Consider the following 23,164-nt stretch of genomic DNA (forward strand, 5'->3'; position numbering starts at 1 on the left):
CAGTGAAATGGAGTACCCTACATGTATATACAACATTTTGCCAAAACATGACTAAGTTCAAAAGCTAGTATTTTTTTCATAAATTATCGGAAATCAAAATCCTAGCAATATGCACACCTCTGATATATGTACAATTGATCTGCAAAAGAACAACTTCCTATCTTGAGAACTGTAGGAGAAGTTATCCGTACAATGAGGGTACCCTATATGCAATATTTTGCCAAAAAATGACTAAGTTCAAAAGCTGGTATTTTTTAGATAAATTATCAGAAATCAAAATCCTAGCAATATGCACATTTCTGATATATGTACAATTGATCTGCAAAAGAACAACTTCCTATCTTGAGAACTGTAGGAGGAGTTATCCGTACAATGAGGGTACCCTATATGCAATATTTTGCCAAAAAATGAAGCTGGTATTTTTTTCATAAATTATCGGAAATCAAAATCCTAGCAATATGCACACCTCTGATATATGTACAATAGATCTGCAAAAGAACAACTTCTTATCTTGAGAACTGTAGGAGGAGTTATCCGTACAATGAGGGTACCCTATATGCAACATTTTGCCAAAAAATGACTAAGTTCAAAAGCTGGTATTTTTTAGATAAATTATCAGAAATCAAAATCCTAGCAATATGCACACCTCTGATATATGTACAATTGATCTGCAAAAGAACAACTTCCTATCTTGAGAACTGTAGGAGGAGTTATCCGTACAATGAGGGTACCCTATATGCAATATTTTGCCAAAAAATGACTAAGTTCAAAAGTTGGTATTTTTTAGATAAATTATCAGAAATCAAAATCCTAGCAATATGCACACCTCTGATATATGTAAAATTGATCTGCAAAAGAACAACTTCCTATCTTGAGAACTGTAGGAGGAGTTATCCGTACAATGAGGGTACCCTATATGCAATATTTTGCCAAAAAATGACTAAGTTCAAAAGTTGGTATTTTTTCATAAATTATCGGAAATCAAAATCCTAGCAATATGCACACCTGTAATATATGTACAATTGATCTGCAAAAGAACAACTTCCTATCTTGAGAACTGTAGGAGAAGTTATCCGTACAATGAGGGTACCCTATATGCAATATTTTGCCAAAAAATGACTTAGTTCAAAAGCTGGTATTTTTTAGATAAATTATCGGAAATCAAAGTCCTAGCAATATGCACACTTCTGATATATGTACAATTGATCTGCAAAAGAACAACTTCCTATCTTGAGAACTGTAGAAGGAGTTATCCGTACAATGAGGGTACCCTATATGCAATATTTTGCCAAAAAATGACTAAGTTCAAAGCTGGTATTTTTTTTCATAAATTATCGGAAATCATAATCCTTCCAATATGCACACCTCTGATATATGTACAATTGATCTGCAAAAGAACAACTTCCTATCTTGAGAACTGTAGGAGGAGTTATCCATACAATGAGGGTACCCTATATGCAACATTTTGCCAAAAAAATGACTAAGTTCAAAAGCTGGTATTTTTTTCATAAATTATCGGAAATCAAAGTCCTAGCAATATGCACACTTCTGATATATGTACAATTGATCTGCAAAAGAACAACTTCCTATCTTGAGAACTGTAGAAGGAGTTATCCGTACAATGAGGGTACCCTATATGCAATATTTTGCCAAAAAATGACTAAGTTCAAAAGCTGGTATTTTTTTCATAAATTATCGGAAATCAAAATCCTTGCAATATGCACACCTCTGATATATGTACAATAGATCTGCAAAAGAACAACTTCCTATCTTGAGAACTGTAGGAGGAGTTATCCATACAATGAGGGTACCCTATATGCAATAGTTTGCCAAAAAAATGACTAAGTTCAAAAGCTGGTATTTTTTTCATAAATTATCGGAAATCAAAATCCTAGCAATATGCACATCTCTAATATATGTACAATAGATCTGCAAAAGAACAACTTCCTATCTTGAGAACTGTAGGAGGAGTTATCCGTACAATGAGGGTACCCTATATGCAATATTTTGCCAAAAAATGACTAAGTTGAAAAGCTGGTATTTTTTAGATAAATTATCAGAAATCAAAATCCTAGCAATATGCACACCTCTGATATATGTACAATTGATCTGCAAAAGAATAACTTCCTATCTTGAGAACTGTAGGAGGAGTTATCCGTACAATGAGGGTACCCTATATGCAATATTTTGCCAAAAAATGACTAAGTTCAAAAGCTGGTATTTTTTTCATAAATTATCGGAAATCAAAATCCTAGCAATATGCACATCTCTAATATATGTACAATAGATCTGCAAAAGAACAACTTCCTATCTTGAGAACTGTAGGAGGAGTTATCCGTACAATGAGGGTACCCTATATGCAATATTTTGCCAAAAAATGACTAAGTTCAAAAGCTGGTATTTTTTAGATAAATTATCAGAAATCAAAATCCTAGCAATATGCACACCTCTGATATATGTACAATTGATCTGCAAAAGAATAACTTCCTATCTTGAGAACTGTAGGAGGAGTTATCCGTACAATGAGGGTACCCTATATGCAATATTTTGCCAAAAAATGACTAAGTTCAAAAGCTGGTATTTTTTTCATAAATTATCGGAAATCAAAATCCTTGCAATATGCACACCTCTAATATATGTACAATTGATCTGCAAAAGAACAACTTCCTATCTTGAGAACTGTAGGAGGAGTTATCCGTACAATGAGGGTACCCTAAATGCAACATTTTGCCAAAAAATGACTAAGTTCAAAAGCTGGTATTTTTTAGATAAATTATCAGAAATCAAAATCCTAGCAATATGCACATTTCTGATATATGTACAATTGATCTGCAAAAGAACAACTTCCTATCTTGAGAACTGTAGGAGGAGTTATCCGTACAATGAAGGTACCCTATATGCAATATTTTGCCAAAAAATGACTAAGTTCAAAAGCTGGTATTTTTTAGATAAATTATCGGAAATCAAAATCCTAGCAATATGCACACCTCTAATATATGTACAATTGATCTGCAAAAGAACAACTTCCTATCTTGAGAACTGTAGGAGGAGTTATCCGTACAATGAGGGTACCCTATATGCAATATTTTGCCAAAAAATGACTAAGTTCAAAAGCTGGTATTTTTTAGATAAATTATCGGAAATCAAAATCCTAGCAATATGCACACCTCTAATATATGTACAATTGATCTGCAAAAGAACAACTTCCTATCTTGAAAACTGTAGGAGGAGTTATCCGTACAATGAGGGTACCCTTTTGGCAGCCGCCCGCCCCCCCCCCCCCCCCCCCGCCCACCCGCCCGCCCGCCATTTTCACCATTTTAATAACCGGATTTTTCCGTTGGAAAACCCGGTTAATAAAACGCGCTTGTTACGCATAGTGCACCAATATGGGCCACCATAGTAAACCAAAAGTTCAGATAAAAAGTAGGCCCTGTATAGAGTTTCAAGATGGCTGTTTTACTCTTTATAGTTCTTTGTGTATTGATTGGTGCCTTCATTTTGTTCAGGAAAAGAAGTAGACAAATTCCTGGTCCCATAGGTAAACCATTGATTGGGAATGTATCGGACTTAAACTTGAAATCTCTACACATAAAATTATTTGAGTGGAACCAACAGTATGGAGACATTTTTCAGTTTTCAATTTTCAGCAAAAAGTTTGTAGTCATAAATTCGTCGGATGTTCTTCGCGAAGCTTTCCTAGAGGAACCTAATGCCTCCATCTTTGCAGCCCGTCCGGAAATGTTCTTTGCAAAGTACTTTTATAAGAACAGTGACCTGGCGTTTTCATCGTTGGATCCAACATGGAACAAAAGAAAGAAACTCGTTCATCAAAAATTAAATGCATATGGGGAAGGACTTTTACGTTTAGAAAAGCAAATCAATCGAAACCTAACGGCTTTGATGGAAGAGATTCAATTGATCGAAGGCCAATCAATCGATCCTGCATCTATGATTGAAGATTTCATTTTTAACACAGTTGAAACATTGGTAAGCGTTAGCTGAATACATCTATTTAATTTTTTTCAACAATACGGAGGCTACGAAAGCACATGACCTACGAAAATGAACACAAATTACACAACCTGACGAAATCGGTCACCCGGTTGAGATGTTTTAACTAACACGTCGTTTTCATCGTTGTAATGAATATGTTAAACAAATCAAATGATTTCTATGGTGGTTCATAAAGGTATGGATCTAAATGAAAAACATACATAAACTGTGTTATTTCTGCGGTGCCTGTTTTCCATACGAGCTACCAAAGAACGAATTCATTTTATAAGTGCACCCTTTTCCTTCGATCTCTATTTTGATGTCCCTCTCTGTGTCTTCCTATCTCGAAAGAACAAAGACACCTCGCGTTATTTATTTCTCTCGTAATAAAAATAAATACATTATACATAATTATTAGAATTAGGGTATTTATTTTTATTCCCTCTCTCTCAACTGATTTATACAGATTAGAATGAATCTTTTTAATTTCTTTTTTCCATATTATCTAAATATCATCATTGTCAATTACTTCGTTGAAAAGGAACAGCTATCCATTTTCGTTCATTTTTGACGAAGTAATCATTTAATATTTATTCATTTGATGAGATATCGGCGCTTCTGATTGGTCGAAAAATTTCTTTGATACCTGCATCAATAAAATTTTTGCCGGATCTAGCCGGATCTACTTTTCTCAACTGTTCTGATCTAACACTATTTATAGAACGGGAATTTCCAAGATAAACACTGTCAAGAAAAGTAAAGATTTCTGAACGTCTGGTCTTTTAGCAAGAATGTGAAGCATTGATGAAGTTTTCCGGTCAATTTTTTCTTTGATACGTCGATCAATAGAAAAATTATTATCTTCATTTCTTAATTCAACGCATGGTTGATCAAATTCACACTATCTGAAAATAAGGATTGTAAAACTAAGTGCCTGACCCTAAAAACGTTGTCATGTTATCGAATATTTACTTTTAATTTTTAAAATATGTTAAGAAAAGTTCAAGGTATTCTTACACCTAGATTGAAACTAGTTTTATAGTGATTGAGTTTTGTCAGTAGTTGTATGAACATAATGCAATGCTTGTGAAATATGAGTGGAATTTAATATATTATGTTGAAATAAAAATTATCCATGTATGGCTTTATTCTAACGTATATCGGATTGTTGAAATTTTTTTATCCAGGTTCTTGGAAGAGTTTATGGAAAACACACCGGTTTTCAGGGACTCATGAAAAAGATCGATAGCCTTGGGAACGAAGTCAGCAATCTAGGGCCTGACATGATCTACAACATATTTCCTTTTCTCCGATTTTTTCCATTCGCTCATTCCAAAAAATTAAATGAGCTACTAAAAACAAAACAGGAGATGATATCCATAGTAGAACAATTGTCGGTATACCCATCCTTTTATCATAGTTTTGTGTTCTGTTTTGAACATGATGTAAAGATTTTTTCCTGGCTTAACTTTTAAAAGTTTTCAATCAGACTTTTCCTTGAAACTGGTAGTGTGACATTTCAATATTACAGAAAAAAAATGAAGAAAAGCGTTTGTACAATTTTTAAATCGATTGTACGATTTAGAAATTCGTTTGTTCGATTTTTTTAATTGTTCAAACGATTTACAGTATATTTATAAAATTGTTGAAAAGAATTGAAAATTCGTGAACGATTTAAAAAAAAATCGATCTCTGGTTGACGATTAAAATTCATTTACAGAATAGATATCACATGTATCATCGGTGTCCGGTAGTGAGAAATCAAATCATACACCGAAACAAATGATGCGTTGATCATAAATGTATGTGCATTTCTGGTGTTCTGAAATATAAACCTTCTATTTTTGTCAGATCTTCATCCACGTGTTCATTTTATATTTAAGACCGAAAATCCAGAGGACAATGGTATGTATCAATCTTTGAAGAAAGTCCTTGAAGAAAAAGATGAAACTGGCCACTGTTGGTTTAAGGACGATAATTTGTGGGGCATAATTATGAATATCTTTGGCGGAGGTATAGTAACTTTTATTATTTAACTGTCACATATAGTTTTTATTCATCAAAACATGTTTAATGAGATTTTAAACAAAGTCACACTTCTCAAAATAAATTTCTTTAAAGCATATCTTACGACAAGAGGAACAATTATGTCCATGCTTCACATTCTTGCTAAAAGACCAGACGTTCAGAAATCTTTGCAAACTGAAATAGACAACGTCATTGGTGACGTCAGAGAGCCAGAGATCCGTGACCGACAACAGTGCCCTCTGGTGGAGGCGTTTGTCTTGGAAACCCTGCGTTACATCTCTCATACACCATTGGCTCTGCATTCCACCCAAGAGGCGACGTCCATTGCTGGTTATCATGTGGAGAAAAACACGTCAGTGAGTAAAATACATGACCGTTTAATTTAATGTGGGTCACTATACCTTGAAATAGTTTCTCAAATTAACGGCAAAAAAGTATAAACTTTGATGTAGGGAACTTCATTAATTAAGCATGTTTTATATATCTATGTATTAGAAGGAATGCAAATTCATTCAAATAATGTGTGCATGTTTTGCACAATAGAGCATATGAAATTAATATTTTCATCTAAACTACATCATATGCTTAATCCTTTCTAAAACAAAAATTGGAGTTTTCAAACTTTTATTTATACATTTGATCCTTTGAACAACATCAAAGGTAAAATCTGTGACCATAGTTATAGTCAGATAAATGGTAAAGCCAGATTCGTTCAGAGCCCAATCTTCACAAGGATGAAGCTGTTGATGAACTATTCTTACAATCGTATAATAATCATTTTGGAGGTGTTTGCAATACAGTTTCTGCATTTTCAATGCTTTGATCCCCTATTAAATTTAAGACTTTCATTTCGAACGTCTTTGAATAAAGTCCTCGACGAAGTTTTTGTATAGCGTGTTTTAAGGTGATCTCTCGTACAAGGCAGAGATTTTGCTGTCAGTGGTTGTCCTTTGTTCTCATGTCTGTTTCCCTTAACGACGCGAATATTTTGAAATCCGTTAAACTGTCTTACATCAACTGTTGTCTACTAGATTTAATATTTGTTGTATACCTGAACAACATAGTAAATAATGAAATATTGCAGTTTAAGATAACGTCAATTGCACGTTTTTCTTAGCCTAGCAACAGTTGTATAAAATCATAGCATCATATTTGCGTATTACATTTCAATTTCTTCAAATTTCCATAATGTGGACGTGACAGATTAAAATTTAATTATGTCACAGACTCTCTTTTCCCTATTTTATAAGCGTTTTAGTAATGCATGGCTCTTCTTTTTCCAGGTTCTCGCTTGTTTTTGGAGTATGCATCACAGTGACACTGAGTGGGAAGATCCGTTTTTATTTAAACCCGAGAGATTCCTTGAACAAGATGGAAGCCTAAAGCCTGCAAGTGATCCTGTCAGAAAAAGGTGAGATGATAAAGCCAATCTCATTTTTTCCTATGAAAAATCCATATTGTAATTATATAGAATTGTTTTTCCTTCAAAGTATGTATTAAACCAAACAAAAACATTTTGTTGTTTAAATTTAAAAAAAAAAAATTGATCAGTTTTTGAAAGATTTATTAAGGGAGATTAATATAATTCATCTTTGAGTCAAAATAAAATGACGTCTGAAAGAAAATTACAGACTTAATGTTCTTTTAGCATAAAAACATATTCTTTATAGTGTGCTCATCCTTTATATTTTGCAGGTTTTTATTGTTTGGAACCGGAAGACGTAGCTGTCCCGGAGAAGTGTTTGCCAAGTCCCGGCTCTTCCTCTTCCTGTCTTCACTCCTACAAAGCTTCAACGTTATGGAACCTGAGGACCACAGTCTTCCAGAATTCGATCCAAGAGAAATGGATTCTGGACTGATTATGCAACCAAAACCTTTCAAAATTCGATTTGAGCGCAGAAAGCAAAGATTTTAATTTATCTAACTTAGATTAACTTGCAGTACTTTAAAATCATAATATTTAGTTGGAGTTTAAATAAATTAATAGCTCACAATATAAATCAAATATAGTTAATTGTTAAACAATATAGTGAGGTGGGTTGAGACATGTTAGCTTCTAGAAGATGAAAACTAGAACGTATTAATAAGTTATATGATATATTTATTGCAAATAAAACAATTTTTACTTAAAATTTGAAAAATGTTGCTTTATAGAATGTGTTTATTTACTATTCACTAATCAAGGGCACTCGTGGGATGTACATTAAACAATAATATAATCATGATCATAACAAATAATGAATGAAATAATTGCATGGAATTGCATGGAATGTCGAGATCCACATTACAAGCAACCGTATGCAAAATTTTGTATCGAATGTCAATTGTTACATAAGACACGCCTCTTTTGAAACGAGGAAAACGGTATCCGTCACAATGCTTTCGGAACCGCCACTCTTCTAAACAGCACAAGCAGGAATTTCACACACGTGCATTATACACAAAACACACATAAACACACTTTTTTCAGTGAGAAACAGTGATATTGTTTAGAATAAAGAGTGAAAAATATTTTTAGTAACAAATTTATTTGTGTTTTGAACTTCCTGTTACGTGTACTGAATTGTAAATAAAGAAAAGTTTTTCACAACATATATGCACATGTTTCCGTTTTTCGTTTTAGAGGGGTAAGCTACGTTCTTCGTCTTCTGCATTTTTGGCTGTGCTCGCAGCATGGTGAGGGGACTGAGGATTTGCACAGGGCACGGAAAACATATACGGAGAAATATCGGGATTCAGCTTGTGTCCACATTTCCAGGGTCCGCAGCCCGGCTTGTGTTGTTTAGAAGATGAGCGGTTCCGGAAGCATTGTTGCGAATGTTTTCCTTGTTATATATGAAATGGGCGTATCTTACGTAACAATTGACGTTCGATACAAAGTGTAGGACATTCCATTCAAACGAAAACTTTTACCACTTCAATGCGCTTCATTGTACATGTAAGAAAGACAATGTTGTTACATGCCTTGTCAGCAGGGATTAGTACATACTGATCGTGCAATCTATCTAGTTCTTTTCTCATTTCGGCTTTAGTTTAAACAGAAGGAAATGTGGTTTTCATTTAATCTCTTGACCATTTAATACGAGATTTTAATATGCATCTGATTCTTTTAACCCACTCCGACAATTTAAGGTGCCAAGGTCTTTTTCAAATTTGACCCAGCGCTTGGCGTAATCTTCAACAGAATTCATTATATGTATAAAATTATGACACCAGTTAAAGGATCTAGACTCCATAAATTTTTCTATTAATTGTAATAATTGGCGTTGGATTGTCATCATTACCAAAGAATCATCAGTTTGGATTAAAACAAATATATATTCATATAGCTTGAATACTGGAGGAACTAAATCGCCGAAGCGGGGTGTGGCCCGAATAAGTGATTTTAGGTCTTTGTTGTTTACTATATCAGTGGCGGATCCAGCGCCGGCGCGCCGGGCGCGCGCCCCCCGTTTGATTTTTTTTTTTTTTTTTTGTGGATGATTTTTTCTGATCATATAAAGTCATGCTTTACTTTAATATTAAATTCAATTTGTAAAATGAAAAGTACACAGATTTATAATTTGTAGGCATATTCATGTAGAAGTGTTATTTCATTCGATATAGTTTAGTAATTAAAAAAAAAAATAGGAACGGCTCAACTTGTGTACGAGTGGACTTCTTGTGTAAGACTCGGTTTATGTAGTACATAATATTCACATAATAATTACTCTTCTATTACTTATTCCTGTGTCGAGTGCTACTGTTGAACGAGGAAACTCAGCAATAAAACGTATTAAATCGTCCCAGAGAAGTACTATGGGACAGGACCGGTTAAACGCCCTTACTCTTCTCCAAATTCACAGAGATATTCCCCTAGACTACAAGAAAATTGTCGACATCTTCATTAACAAAAACCCAAGAAGAATGGTGTCTAACAATCCATTTAAATAAAACAGCTATAATTGTGTACGATATTTTAATGTATTTCTTGTTTTTATTTATTTTAATTATTTACGACCGACAAACTCATTGGTGCAAATTTTCTCCTGGACAATTATGACAAATAACAATAATATTGAGTAAAATTGCAAAAGCCTACAAAATGAACAAAATTTAGTTAAAAGTCTTATCCCAGATACAATGAAATAAATATTTCTTATTTGTAAGAGCTCAATTGAAACTTTTTGCAGCTTTTGTTACCTCAAAATTAAATGTCTCATAACATTTTGGTAACATTTCTAGTGACTAAAATGACGGGAAAATAAGTAAAAATTGGCCCTCCAGACAACATGATTTTGCCTTTCAAAATATCTAGATTTCAGGAGCCCCTGCCTTTAACTGCGCCACCCCGTTTTCAAATTCCTGGATCCGCCACTGTATATTAACATCAACAGTAATGACTTGCGTGCGGCAAGACTATAGTTGTAGGGTGAAGAAGGACATGAAAAAGTTGTAGGATTATCTTTCAGATGTTAAATATTTGGGCCTTTCAGAGTTTGTTTGTAACTGATGAGCTTAAAAACGATGGTTGAACGATGATAATGGGAAAAACAAGGGGGTTACTTCAATTTGATATATGGTGGAATGCAGGACCGACCTTTTTTGTGAATAAGACTATTACTTATTTCAATTGTATCGATTCCCTTGTAGCAGTTTGAGAAACAAGAGAGATGCATGAGCAGTGTTTTCTGTCTGTGCAGGTTTAAAAAGCCAGTGATAAGCAGCATCCATAATAATGGATCCGCGTCTGTATTCCTGTGTAGAAAAGTAAAAAAGCGGACTTTCCACTTTTCTTGACTTTTTCAAGAAGATTATTTAAGATTTTCAAATAGAGTATTAAATTTCGTGCGAATGCAATGGAGACCCAATTGTTTATTTTCATAAGGTTGTAATGAATCAAAGGAAACCTCATGTATAAGAATGAAATAAAACAAAATAAAGCAGTATCGGTTGCATTGACACAAGGATTTATAATATCAACTCAATGGTTTTTATTGAAGTTTATTTATTAAGTCCTACACTATTATATACAATCTACACTGTAGATGTTATGCTTAGATATCTTTGTGATAAAAGAATGATAAATGAAGAATAATAACAGATACACGTATTTCTACAAAAAATCTTACCTCTCAATACAGTTCAATTTTTAATGACTAAAAATTATAATTTTCTTAAATGTAATGAGATATTATGCTTTTTTTTAAATTCTTAATTGCAGTTTTAAAGACGAATTCCAAAACCGTGTATATACAATAACTAAGAAAACTATTTGCATCATTCTCAAACTCTTCATTTGTACAACAATTTTAATCAAATACTGTTTGCTTTTTACATATTTCTTCGCCTTTCCACGCACAATTTCGTATTTCATATTTTGTTATTTGTTGTCGTAGTGTTAATCTTTGAATTAAAGTTGACTGGAGGGGACCGTAAGTTAACAGACTCTGAGGATTAGCAAGGAGAGGTTTCTGTGTGTGTCAGGTACATACGGATCATGGCCATACTGAACTAGGACTTTGAGTTTGTTTAGAGCAGCCCGTGATAATGTTCTATCAGTGTGTCTGTAACACAAAAACTCAAGGAAGTGTAAGAACACAAACACTGGGATCTCAAAATAAGAAAGTTATTCTGTAGAGCAAACTTCTGTAATGGTATGAGTTCATCGATATCAGTCATTCTGCTGTAAATTATGATATCATATGCTATAGCTTCTCTCTTCTTTGTTGACCAGGACTTTCCCCCTACAGCTTCAAGATACAACTCCCTGTCTACGTGCTCCCCATACATCAAATATGGACGTGCTAACTTGGCCTTTGTTTTTTTCCAAAACCGATTAAGCTTTTCTGTATCTGTATGTTTTGTGACAATGTTCTTTCAATGTGTCTGTAGCACATGAACATTAAGTAAGTGTAACATTAAAAATACTAGGATTTCTAAATCAAATTCCCCAATCAGTCGAACAAACTGTTGTCTTGGTACAAGTTCTTTACAGATAATGGTACTCAGTATTTCAATAAATGTTGGTATGGGGAACATTTCTAGGGGTTTTCTGTCATCTGTTGACAAAGTCCAAGGATCTGCAAGGAGATTTCTTTGCATGTCGCAGGTACATACGGCGTCCGGCCATACTGAACCAGGACTTGTAGCTCATCTAAAGCTGTTTGTGATAATGCTGTATCAATGTGTCTATAACACAGGAACTCCAGAAAGTGTAGCATCACAAACACTGGAATCTCTAAATCAGAATCCCCGTTCTGTCGAGCAAACTGTTGTACTGGTACAAGTTCATTGATATAAATTACTGCTTTGTTAAGTTCAATATCACGAGCAACAGCTTGTCTCATCTTTGTAGACCAGGACTTTCCCCCTACAGCCTCAATATACATTTCATTGTCTACATGTCCATTATACATCAAATATGATCGTGCTAACCTTGTCTTCGTCAATTCCAAAAAGGATAAAGCTTTCCTGTACCTGTATGTTTTGTAGTAAAACATGACAACGTACAACATGTCAGAAACACAACCAAACCTGGTTGCTAATTTTAGCAATTGACAACACATTTTGTCGACAGTGCATACCTGCTTGTTGAAACACGAGTTATTGAAAACTCTCTGTATTGTAGCCGCAACGGTGTATATTAGACAAGAGACTGTGCGTTTCTGTAAAAGTACAACCTGATACTGCGTCAGATGTGAACCTATCAACTGTTCAAAGGTGTACAGATCTTTGGCGTTTTCAAGCATGCCTTCAACGATACCTGAACATATGTCTGACTCATAAAATAGTTCTTCATCCAACTCGCCTTCCAACTTCATCGCACTCTCGTCGGTGCAAATTGAAAGTCTAGGATTTTCAAATACATTCATTAAGCAAGATCTGATAGAAGAGCACTGTAAGAGACAGGCTATCCCTTTTTTGTACAATTCATGTAACTGTTGAAACAATTTGTTTTGTGCTGATCCGTAAATTTTTGACAGAAACAGATTGTTTTGTGGAATGAAAAAGTTAGGACAAATTCCCTCATATACCCATTTGATAAGGAGTTTAAAGCAAGTCCAAAAACCAACCAGGAGATTTTGTGGACACCATTTAGGTAGTGTGTTTTGTTGAACTACCCATAATGCTGCTGTTTTTATGTGATAAGAACACAACAGTTCGCTAGTCTCTTGATGTTGCCGATTGATAACTTCTTTTAAAAAGAGTTTTAATAAACCATAAGTTAAAAACTGACAGTGGTTCATTGCATACACACATTTCCGCTCTGCCTGAGAGAAAGAAGTTCTCCATTCTATATCTTCATATTGTCCGAGTGGATGTCCGATTGCTACAAAGTGACACCCACCTCTGATTATATCATTGACAACTTGAGGATCAGGCCATGAATGACATCTGTCTTTCCACGAAGAGGCCAACGGGGGCCAAATGTCACATGCAAAACCAACGGCAAAGTCAAGTGCAGTTCCTTCCACAAACGTAGAAGCACAGGGACCATGGACAAACGTATCTGTTGAACATAAAAATATTTCTCTGACCGTAGAGCAAGGCATATAGAAGCTATCATTAATTTTAACAAGTAATGATTGCATTTCTAAGTCCTCTGGTGGTGTAATTACTTGGAGTAACGTAAAACCTGGTGGACTCTCCGAACTGTCAGACAGTAATAATTTTGCATCGGATGTGTCGTAATATTCAGACTGAAACATGTCCATGACCACTCTAATATCACTACGCCAGTACATTATGTCAATATCTGATCCTTCAAGTCTAAATCCTTCTCCAGTACTTCCACAAAGCATTGAAGAGTCAACGAGTTCATAATTTGGTTTTATTTTTCTGGTCAACATCTCCTCAAAGTCTGTCACATCCCTTCTTATAGCCACCTGTTGTGAGGTTCCTACTATCAGACAGAGTCCACCAAACACCGACTCTGACATGTGCTGCATTCCTTCATATCTGTAATAATTGACACATATACTCTCAACTTTTTGAATATTTATTTATCATGTCATTCAAATCAATCTTTGGATTAACTTATAACTGAACATGTTTGTGATTTATAAATAACATAGATATATGGTTAAAACACAGCAGTTAATTCTTTAAAAATGTAGATAATGCATTTTGTAGACATGCAATGACGATCTGATTTATTACTTAATCCATACGTTTACTTAAATGATATCAACAGGAGGTCGTAATTCTTGAAATTTAACCTATGTTGCCACCATACAGTCTTTGTTTTTGAAATGTGAAATAAATTCTACTCTCTCCTCAAATCGCAAAACACCCATATATATGTATAAAAAGGTTTTGTTTTTTTATTAGGGTTTTCCGTTTTCAACGGAAAACCCTTCTGTTATTCTACGGTTTCTTTTTCTTTATTATTATACTTTTTTTTCTTTTTCTGACTTTTTTGGAGCGCTATTTCTCAGAAACTATTCAACCGATTAACACCAAATTTTTAGGAGTTATAAAGCATCAATGTCGCTACTGATTGTTTAAATTTCAAATTATTACGTCACTTCCGGTTTCAGATATGGACGAATTTGTAAATTTGTAAAGGTCATTTTGTCCACGCATCTCCTCTGAAACTAATCATGATAAAAGCTTGAAATTTGCAGGGATTGTAGATGAATGTCTGTAGATTTCCCTCCATGCTTCCAATTGCGAAAAATGCGCAAGGCCTAGAAGCTCGCCTGAACCTGAAAATTAGCACCAATTTTTTTCACAAAATTTTCGCACATTTTCCGTAATATCTTTTAACGTATAAATATTTTGTTAAAACATGTCATGCAAAAGCTGTTTTAATTTGCACGGGCTTTTATTTGATATCAAGAAAAAGGGGCTGGCCCCTCAAATTAGGGGCCAAGAGGGCTCTAAAGTCTTTTTGCAATAACTTTTTAGTGAACAATAATTTGTTATCAATTATAGAAGCAAATATGTTCATTGTACAGCTGTTTATCTATACAGTACCATACTTAAGTCATATATTACGTAATTAGGGGTTTCAAGGGGCCAGAAGTTCAAAACTTTGATCATTAATATATGAAAAAGGAGAAATATTTTGAAAAGCAATGTAGAACAAAAGTTGTTCAAAATAATGTTTTGTATAATATGCTACCTTAAATGTTTTTGTTTATGGCCCCATTTAGGAGTTAAAGGGCCGGCCCCTAAAACCCATTTGTACATATATCTCAAGAACGGTAAACATTTTGTGAACACTTGTTAAACAAATTATGTTTATATTTACAAGACCTTTCATTTGATGTCAAGAAAAAGGGGCTGGCCCCTCAAATTAGGGGTCAAGAGGGCTCTAATGTCTTCTTACAATAACTCTTTACTGAACAATATTTTGTTATTAATTATAGAAGCAAAAATGTTCATTGTACAGCTGTTCATCTATACATTACCATACCTCAGTCATATATTACGTAATTAGGGGTTTCAAGGGGCCAGAACTCAAAACTCTGATCATTAATAACTGAAAAAGGAGAAATATTTTTAAAAGCAATGTAGAACAAAAGTTCTTCAAAATAATGTTATTAACAATATGATACCAAAAATGTTGTTGTTAGTGGCCCCGGTAAGGGGTTAAAGGGTCGGCTCCTAAAACGCATTTGTACAGATATCTCGAGAACGGTTTACAATTCATGAACACTTGTAGAACAAAATATGTTTATATTAGCGAGACCTTTTATTTGATATCCAGAAAAAGGGGCTGACCCCTCAAATTAGGGGCCAGAAGGGCTACTAAGTCTTTTCATAATAACTCTTTTCTGACCAATAATTTGATATTAATAAAAAAAGCAGCAAAAAAGCTTTTATTAAGCTTAATTTAAAACTGAAACCCGTTTTAAAATCGGACGATGCATTACAGAGATATCGGGGTTTAAAAATTGATTTTTCCGGAAATTTTGATTCTGCGTCCTTGGTTTAAAAAATAGCGTAATGTTTATAGTAAAATTAACTCGTACCAAAAATAATTGTTAAGTCGTACTTGAACACATTCGGATTTTTTTTGTTAAGTCGTTCATGTAATCGGAAAGGTGTTTGTTAAGTCGTACTTAAAATCATTCGTATTTTGTTAAGTCGTACCAGGAATAATTCGATTTTTTTCATATTTTATATTTTAGTTACTCTTGCTATTGGTTTAAGAGCTCTGCTTCTTCCAGGAATTTCCAGCTTTACTTCCGACATTAACGGAAGACCCACTCGTTGCTTTGCAACGAGCTTTGCTCTAGTTCATTTTGTTTTTGTTTATGCATGTATATCAAAACTATTTATTTTTACCAATGAGAATAAACATTCCATTTACTATAATCTGTAAACTGACATAAATATAAGAGTATTGATTTCCACTTATATCCCTGTTGGAAAACTCTCCATTTTAAAGATAAGCTGTAGATTTGAGAAAATGTTCATCCTATTTTTAAGGTCTTCCGTTTCCAACGGAAGACCTTTCTATTATTGTGCGGGTTAAGATTATTCTTATTTTTAGGGTCTTCCGTTTCCGACGGAAGACCCTCTTGTTATTCTATTGTTTCTTTTTAGGGTTTTCCGTTTTCAACGGAAAACCCTTCTGTTATTCTACGGTTTCTTTTTCTTTATTATTATACTTTTTTTTCTTTTTCTGACTTTTTTGGATCGTTATTTCTCAGAAACTATTCAACCGATTTACACCAAATTTTTAGGAGTTATAAGGCATCAATGTCGCTACTGATTATTAAAATTTCAAATGATTACGTCACTTCCGGTTTCATATACGGTCGATTTTGTAAATTTTTAAGGGTCATTTTGTCCACGCATCTCCTCTGAAACTAATCATGATAAAAGCTTGAAATTTGCAGGGATTGTAGATGAATGTCTGTAGATTTCCCTCCATGCTTCCAATTGCGAAAAATGCGCAAGGCCTAGAAGCTCGCCTGAACCTGAAAATAAGCACCAAATTTTTTCACAAAATTTTCGCACATTTTCCGTAATATCTTTTGACGTATAAATATTTTGTTAAAACATGTAAAGCAAAAGCTGTTTCAATTTGCACGGGCTTTTATTTGATATCAAGAAAAAGGGGCTGGCCCCTCAAATTAGGGGCCAAGAGGGCTCTAAAGTCTATTTGCAATAACTTTTTAGTGAACAATAATTTGTTATCAATTATAGAAGCAAAAATGTTCATTGTACAGCTGTTTATCTATACAGTACCATACTTAAGTCATATATTACGTAATTAGGGGTTTCAAGGGGCCAGAAGTTCAAAACTTTGATCATTAATATCTTAAAAAGGAGAAATATTTTGAAAGGCAATGTAGAACAAAAGTTGTTCAAAATAATTGTTTGTACAACATGCTACCTTAAATGTTTTTGTTTATGACCCCATTTAGGAGTTAAAGGGTCGGCCCCTAAAACACATTTGTACAGATATCTCAAGAACGGTAAACATTTTGTGAACACTTCTTAAACAAAATATGTTTATATTTACAAGACCTTTCATTTGATGTCAAGAAAAAGGGGCTGGCCCCTCAAAAAAGGGGCCAAGAAAGCTCTAATGTCTTCTTACAATAACTCTTTACTGAACAATATTTTGTTATTAATTATAGAAGCAAAAATGTTCATTGTACAGCTGTTCATCTATACATTACCATACCTAAGTCATAAATTACATAATTAGGGGTTTCAAGGGGCCAGAACTCAAAACTCTTATCATTCATATCTGAAAAAGGAGAAATATTTCTAAAAGCAATGTAGAACAAAAGTTCTTCAAAATAATGTTCTTAACAATATGATACCAACAATTTTGTTGTTAGTGGCCCCGGTAAGGGGTTAAAGGGTCGGCCCCTAAAACGCATTTGTACAGATATCTGGAGAACGGTTTACAATTCATAAACACTTGTAGAACAAAATATGTGTATATTAGCGAGACCTTTTATTTGATATCAAGAAAAAGGGGCTGACCCCTCAAATTAGGGGATAGAAGGGCTACTAAGTCTTTTCATAATAACTCTTTTCTGACCAATAATTTGATATTAATCATCAAGCAGCAAAGAAGCTTTTATTAAGTTTAATTTAAAACCGAAACCCGTTTTAAAATCGGACGATGCATTACAGAGATATCGGGGTTTAAAAAATTGATTTTTCCGGAAATTTTGATTCCGCGTCCTTGGTTTAAAAAATAGCGTAATGTTTAAAGTATAATTAACTCGTACCAAAAATAATTGTTAATTCGTACTTGAACACATTCGGATTTTTTTTAAAAGTCGTTCTTGAAATCGGAAAGGTGTTTGCAAAGTCGTACATAAAATCATTCGTATTTTGTTAAGTCGTACCAGGAATAAATCGATTTTTTCATCTTTTATATTTTAGTTACTCTTGTTATTGGTTTAAGAGATCTGCTTCTTACAGGAACTTCCAGCTTTACTTCCGACATTCACGGAAAACCCACTCGTTGCTTTGCAACGAGCTTTGCTCTAGTCCTTATTAGGGTTTTCCGTTTTTCAACGGAAAACCCTTCTGTTATTCTACTGTTTCTTATTATTATTTTTTTTTTTTTCCCGCAAATTTTGTGCACGAGATTTCTCGAACATTTTTTGTCTGATTGCTATGAAACTTTCAGGGTATGTAGATGATATTAATATCTCTAGACGTTTTTTTCAAATTTTTAAAATTCACTTCCGGTTATGAGTTATTGCCCTTGAATTGAAAATTGGGGGGTCTTTTGTCCAGAGTTGATCTCAGGAACTGCAGATGATAGATGCATGAAATTTGGCGAAATTGTCGGTAACATTTTATAATTTTGCTGGCATGAAAATTTTGGTAATTTCTTTGTTGGTTTTTGAGCTATTTGTCGCCAAAGTTTAAGATTTTTTCGGGGCTGAAATTTTGTTGCTTTTTGTATTATAACCTTTAAACTAAAAATATTTTGTTAATACATATAGAACAAAAGTTGTTTAGAATAACGAGAGCTTTCATTTAAAATTAAGAAAAAAGGACTGGCCCCTATAATTAGGGGTCAGCAGCTCATACACGTATTTTTCTGATAGCAAAAATCGTTATCATTTTATGAAAAAAAATTAATTTAGTTATTGTTAATATATTAAATAATGTCATTTGGTATCAAATTAAACAAGTTCTGTCCTATATTTTTTTTCAAATTTCATAAAACAAATATGTGAGAATCGTACATGAACGAGTTAATATGTCTACATAGACACACAAGCGAACAAATGCCACATTAAGGCCCAGGCATTTACTGCATTACGTTGTGTTGCGTCTTAGATAAATTGTTGTGATTCAATTTCATTTTTTTCATCTATATCATTTATGAATTCAATGAACACACATTATTTAAACGTTCTATGTGCAACTATTTGTCGGGGCGCCCCTGTTTGTGACCCCCGCGCGCCGAATGTAAACAGTAACGAACGGCATTGTAGAAAAGAGAGAGCCGTAATGCAGAAGAGAAGTTGTGTATTCTTTCGGTGTACACATGCATTTTCAATTTGCTGTGAAACATATGAACATGCACAGGGAACAATACTACATATTTGTTTAAGGAGGATATTTTTCTCGTGTTAATCGTTTACGAGGAAATTCTGACAGCCATACTTCTGTCGACGATCAGCCGTTGATAAGCTGCGAGTAATAAAGGAGAAAAGATGGACATTAACGTGTGTGATTTATGTGGATGTTACTGAAGAAGGTGAGGCTTTTACTCCTTATAAAGTTTATTGTTAACTGGTTAAAATTTAGTATATAGTATAGATGTACATGTAAGTACGTGCACACTGTTAGATGTTTTTGTTATGGTGTGGGTGTTTGTTTACTAAGTTAAACGTGTAATTTTTACATGTTTCATGGGTGTTTAGACTCGCTCGAGGTTCATGGGGGACTGGAAAGGGTAACTGAATTTATCTATTTAAAAAAATAACAGATTGTGAATTTTCAACTCAAAATTCAAAGCAGGGTCTAATTAGAAACATATCATATATTCTTGTGCAGAGGACTCCAAATGTAGTCATGAATACCCTGTAGACATAACTTCAAGTAAATAAAATTGTATACTTCAGACTTCAGAGTTAAAACATGACTTTAATATCTTTATGATGCCGATCATTGTATCATTAAAGAGGTATAGCAGACCAACGGGTACCCGGTACATGTACTTGTACATGTAGGTTACAAGTTAGAACTATGCCTACCATTCTACCAGTTCACATAATTTTTCTTGTTTAGCAGTTATGATGTGTACTTAAATTGTCCTTGTTAATGTTTTAAATGTAATTTTTTATTCTCTTTTTTTAATCTGACTACTGGCAGTACTGGCGTGCGAGCAGTTCTCGCCGAGGACCATTTCTCGCTGGTGCACTGTTACATCATATTTTCGTATATAATTTTATGTGTTGATAAAATGACGTAACAATGCACTGGTGAGAAATGGTACTCGGCGAGAACTGATCGCACGCCAATATTGATTAATTACAGACAAAAACTGAAGGTTGCAAGTGTTATTTTTAATTGAACAACATTGTTTTAAATAATTCTTTATATATGTGACGATCAGACCGGTTTGAATACCAGTGCCAGATAGCTCAGTTGGTAGAGCACCTGACTAGAGATTCAGGGGGCCCAGGTTCAAATCCCTTCATTATTTCTCCCATCCTGTTACAATATTGGTGTTGTGACCAACCCCTGGAACTAACAGGTTAACTCGATCCTGCCAGGGATGATCTTCGAGGGTGAAGATCATTTAAGGGGGAGGAATGTGACGGTCAGACTGGTTTGAATACCGGTGCCAGATACATGTAGCTCAGTTGGTAGAGCACTTGACTAGAGATTCAGAGGGCCAGGTTCGAATCCCACTTTGTTCCGTCGTTATTTCTCCCATCTTTTACATATACATGTATATCAGATATATGACAGATGATTAAGGTCATCACATGTTTTGCAAGATGCAATAAGTGTTAAAACATTTACTTTACAACAGAATACATTTAATAAGTGAATATTTATGTTTCTTGTTATTATTTGGTGTGGTTTTCTTGACAGTGTCGCATAAACAATTTACCCGCTCCTAAAACACAAACTTTCTTTTTGTGGATTCAGCTTACCGCTGATTGGCTGCTGTTGCAGCAGACAAATAAGATATGCACGCACAAAACACAATGAACTTATCAGAGAATGAGTTGAGTTTATTTAAACTATTGGAATTTGGGTATTTTTTTTTAAAATGTATACTTGTGACAAAACATATATGTGGTACATACAGCTGTAGCTTTATGAAGAAAATTTTGGTTAGACCATATATACCTATCATGCAAGTAAATGATATTTACAAAAAACTTGCAATTTATGGCGCACGAAATATACGCTAGTTTTATAAAGATTGACATACATGTAATGTACCACATTCTTTGAAAAATAATCTATTAAAAATTCTTCATTAAGTTTACTCATACATGTTTTATGCTTATTACACATAGTAATGTTTTTAAAACATGTAATTTATAAGAAAATAAACAAAAACCCTCGCTAAATTTATTTGCAAACAAAAAATACACAGTAGAATTGATAAAAAATGGTATACCAGAAGCTAATACCAGTACATGTACTTTGACGCTGTTCGGTTGGTAATATTCGTTTGTAATTTACGAATTGAAATATTGACTGTTGCACTACAAGTATGGTAATAAACTCTCTCTCTCTCTCAAACTCTCTCTCTTTCTCAATTTGATAAGTGTTTATACCTATGAAAATTTTTTAATATTATATTATGACTTGCAGAGTTGGGGTCAATTACTTTGAAAAGTAATTAATTACTTTCAAATACATTGACAATTTTATCAATTACTTGCAATTACAATTACATTGATTTTTTAAAATGTAATTAATTACTCTCAATTACTTTGATAAATGTAATTAATTACATTTCAAATACTTTATTAGTTTTATTTTTTTAAATCTTGAGAACATGTTCAGTTCTTTATTAACTTTAAGCTATACAGCTCATCAGTACAATAAATATAAACAATATACACGCACAGGTAGGTTAACAGGAGAATGTGGCAGAAGTGTACATACTATGATATCAACATCTAATTTGCATTAAGTAAATCTTTTCTTAATTTCAAACCAAAGTGAATAAATTTACCCAGATTACATAGTTCCTTTACATTTTCAACATTAAAAAGTTGCAGAAGTTTACACATTGAAGGTTTTTTCCAGTAATAAGGCTTAATGTATTTTTTGCGATAGCCTTCGTATATGGGACATATTAAAATAAAATGAAATTCATCTTCAATAGAATTTGAACATAAAAAACAGTTTCTATTGTGTCTTTCAATATTATAAAATCGACCTATTTCTATCGACAATTGATGTGAAGACAACCTGAATCTGGAAATACACTTTTGATATTTGTTTGGAATAGGTTTCCTTAAATAAAATTGTAAATTATGGGTTGCAATTAGGTATTTGAAAAAAGAGCATTTACTAGAAATATCTAGTTGAGAAAAAATATACTGTGTAGCTTGGTCAAAAATACGTTGCTTAACAACAATGAGATCTGCAGCTGTTATTTTTTGTTTTTCCCACAATTCAAACATACCCAGATTGCATAAAAAATCTTTAACATGATACAACCAGTTTTTTGCATTATGTTTTTCGACACAGTCATATAGTGTATAATAGCAATGTTGAATAATACAATTATTATGGTACAGTATTTTTTTCCAGAACTTAACTATGTTGAACATTCTTTGGTACAGCAGAGGACAGCGTCCTAATTCAGAATAAACTGCTACATTACAAGTTGACCTTTTAACTCCCAAAATATATATACATATACATATATTAACAGCATTAAGATATACATAGCTTTATGTACGGTTAAAGAAAAGAAAAGGCAGGGTTTTCCATGTAAAAATGTTGTATAGTTAAGTTCAAATCAGATTTCTTGAAAATTTCTAGAAATTTTTTTTTTTAACATTAAATTCATTAAATACCATTGAGTTCATTTTTGGTTCTGAATAATATTTTCTCTATAGTGAATTAATTATTATTCACATATTAAAACTATGTTTATTCAGAAAGTACAACTTTTTGCAGTATAGCATATAAATAATAATTGCTATAATTCACAAGAATGAGATATGTTGACTCC

The 23,164-nt window shown here is 33.5% G+C and overlaps 2 protein-coding genes across 2 annotated transcripts in view; one reads left to right on the top strand and one right to left on the bottom strand.

Moving 5' to 3' along the window:
- The first annotated feature begins 3,401 nt into the window (after positions 1-3,401).
- On the top strand, positions 3,402-8,991 carry LOC105338164 (cytochrome P450 2U1). The gene is made up of 6 exons (XM_066078069.1): positions 3,402-3,990; positions 5,184-5,393; positions 5,880-6,009; positions 6,118-6,380; positions 7,308-7,435; positions 7,720-8,991. The coding sequence occupies exons 1-6, from the start codon at positions 3,451-3,453 to the stop codon at positions 7,937-7,939; spliced, it is 1,491 nt and encodes a 496-aa protein (XP_065934141.1). The 5' UTR covers positions 3,402-3,450; the 3' UTR covers positions 7,940-8,991.
- A 2,266-nt stretch (positions 8,992-11,257) lies between these two features.
- The window catches only part of LOC117692708 (uncharacterized), a 32,744-nt gene continuing 20,837 nt past the window's right edge, over positions 11,258-23,164 (bottom strand). Inside the window, exon 2 of the mRNA XM_066078070.1 lies at positions 11,258-13,965. Within this exon, the coding sequence (XP_065934142.1) occupies positions 12,048-13,965 (1,918 nt within the window). The 3' untranslated portion in view covers positions 11,258-12,047. The remainder of the gene's footprint in view (positions 13,966-23,164) is intronic.

The sequence above is a fragment of the Magallana gigas genome, chromosome 3, assembly GCF_963853765.1.
Source record: "Magallana gigas chromosome 3, xbMagGiga1.1, whole genome shotgun sequence".
Taxonomy (NCBI): Eukaryota; Metazoa; Mollusca; class Bivalvia; order Ostreida; family Ostreidae; genus Magallana; species Magallana gigas.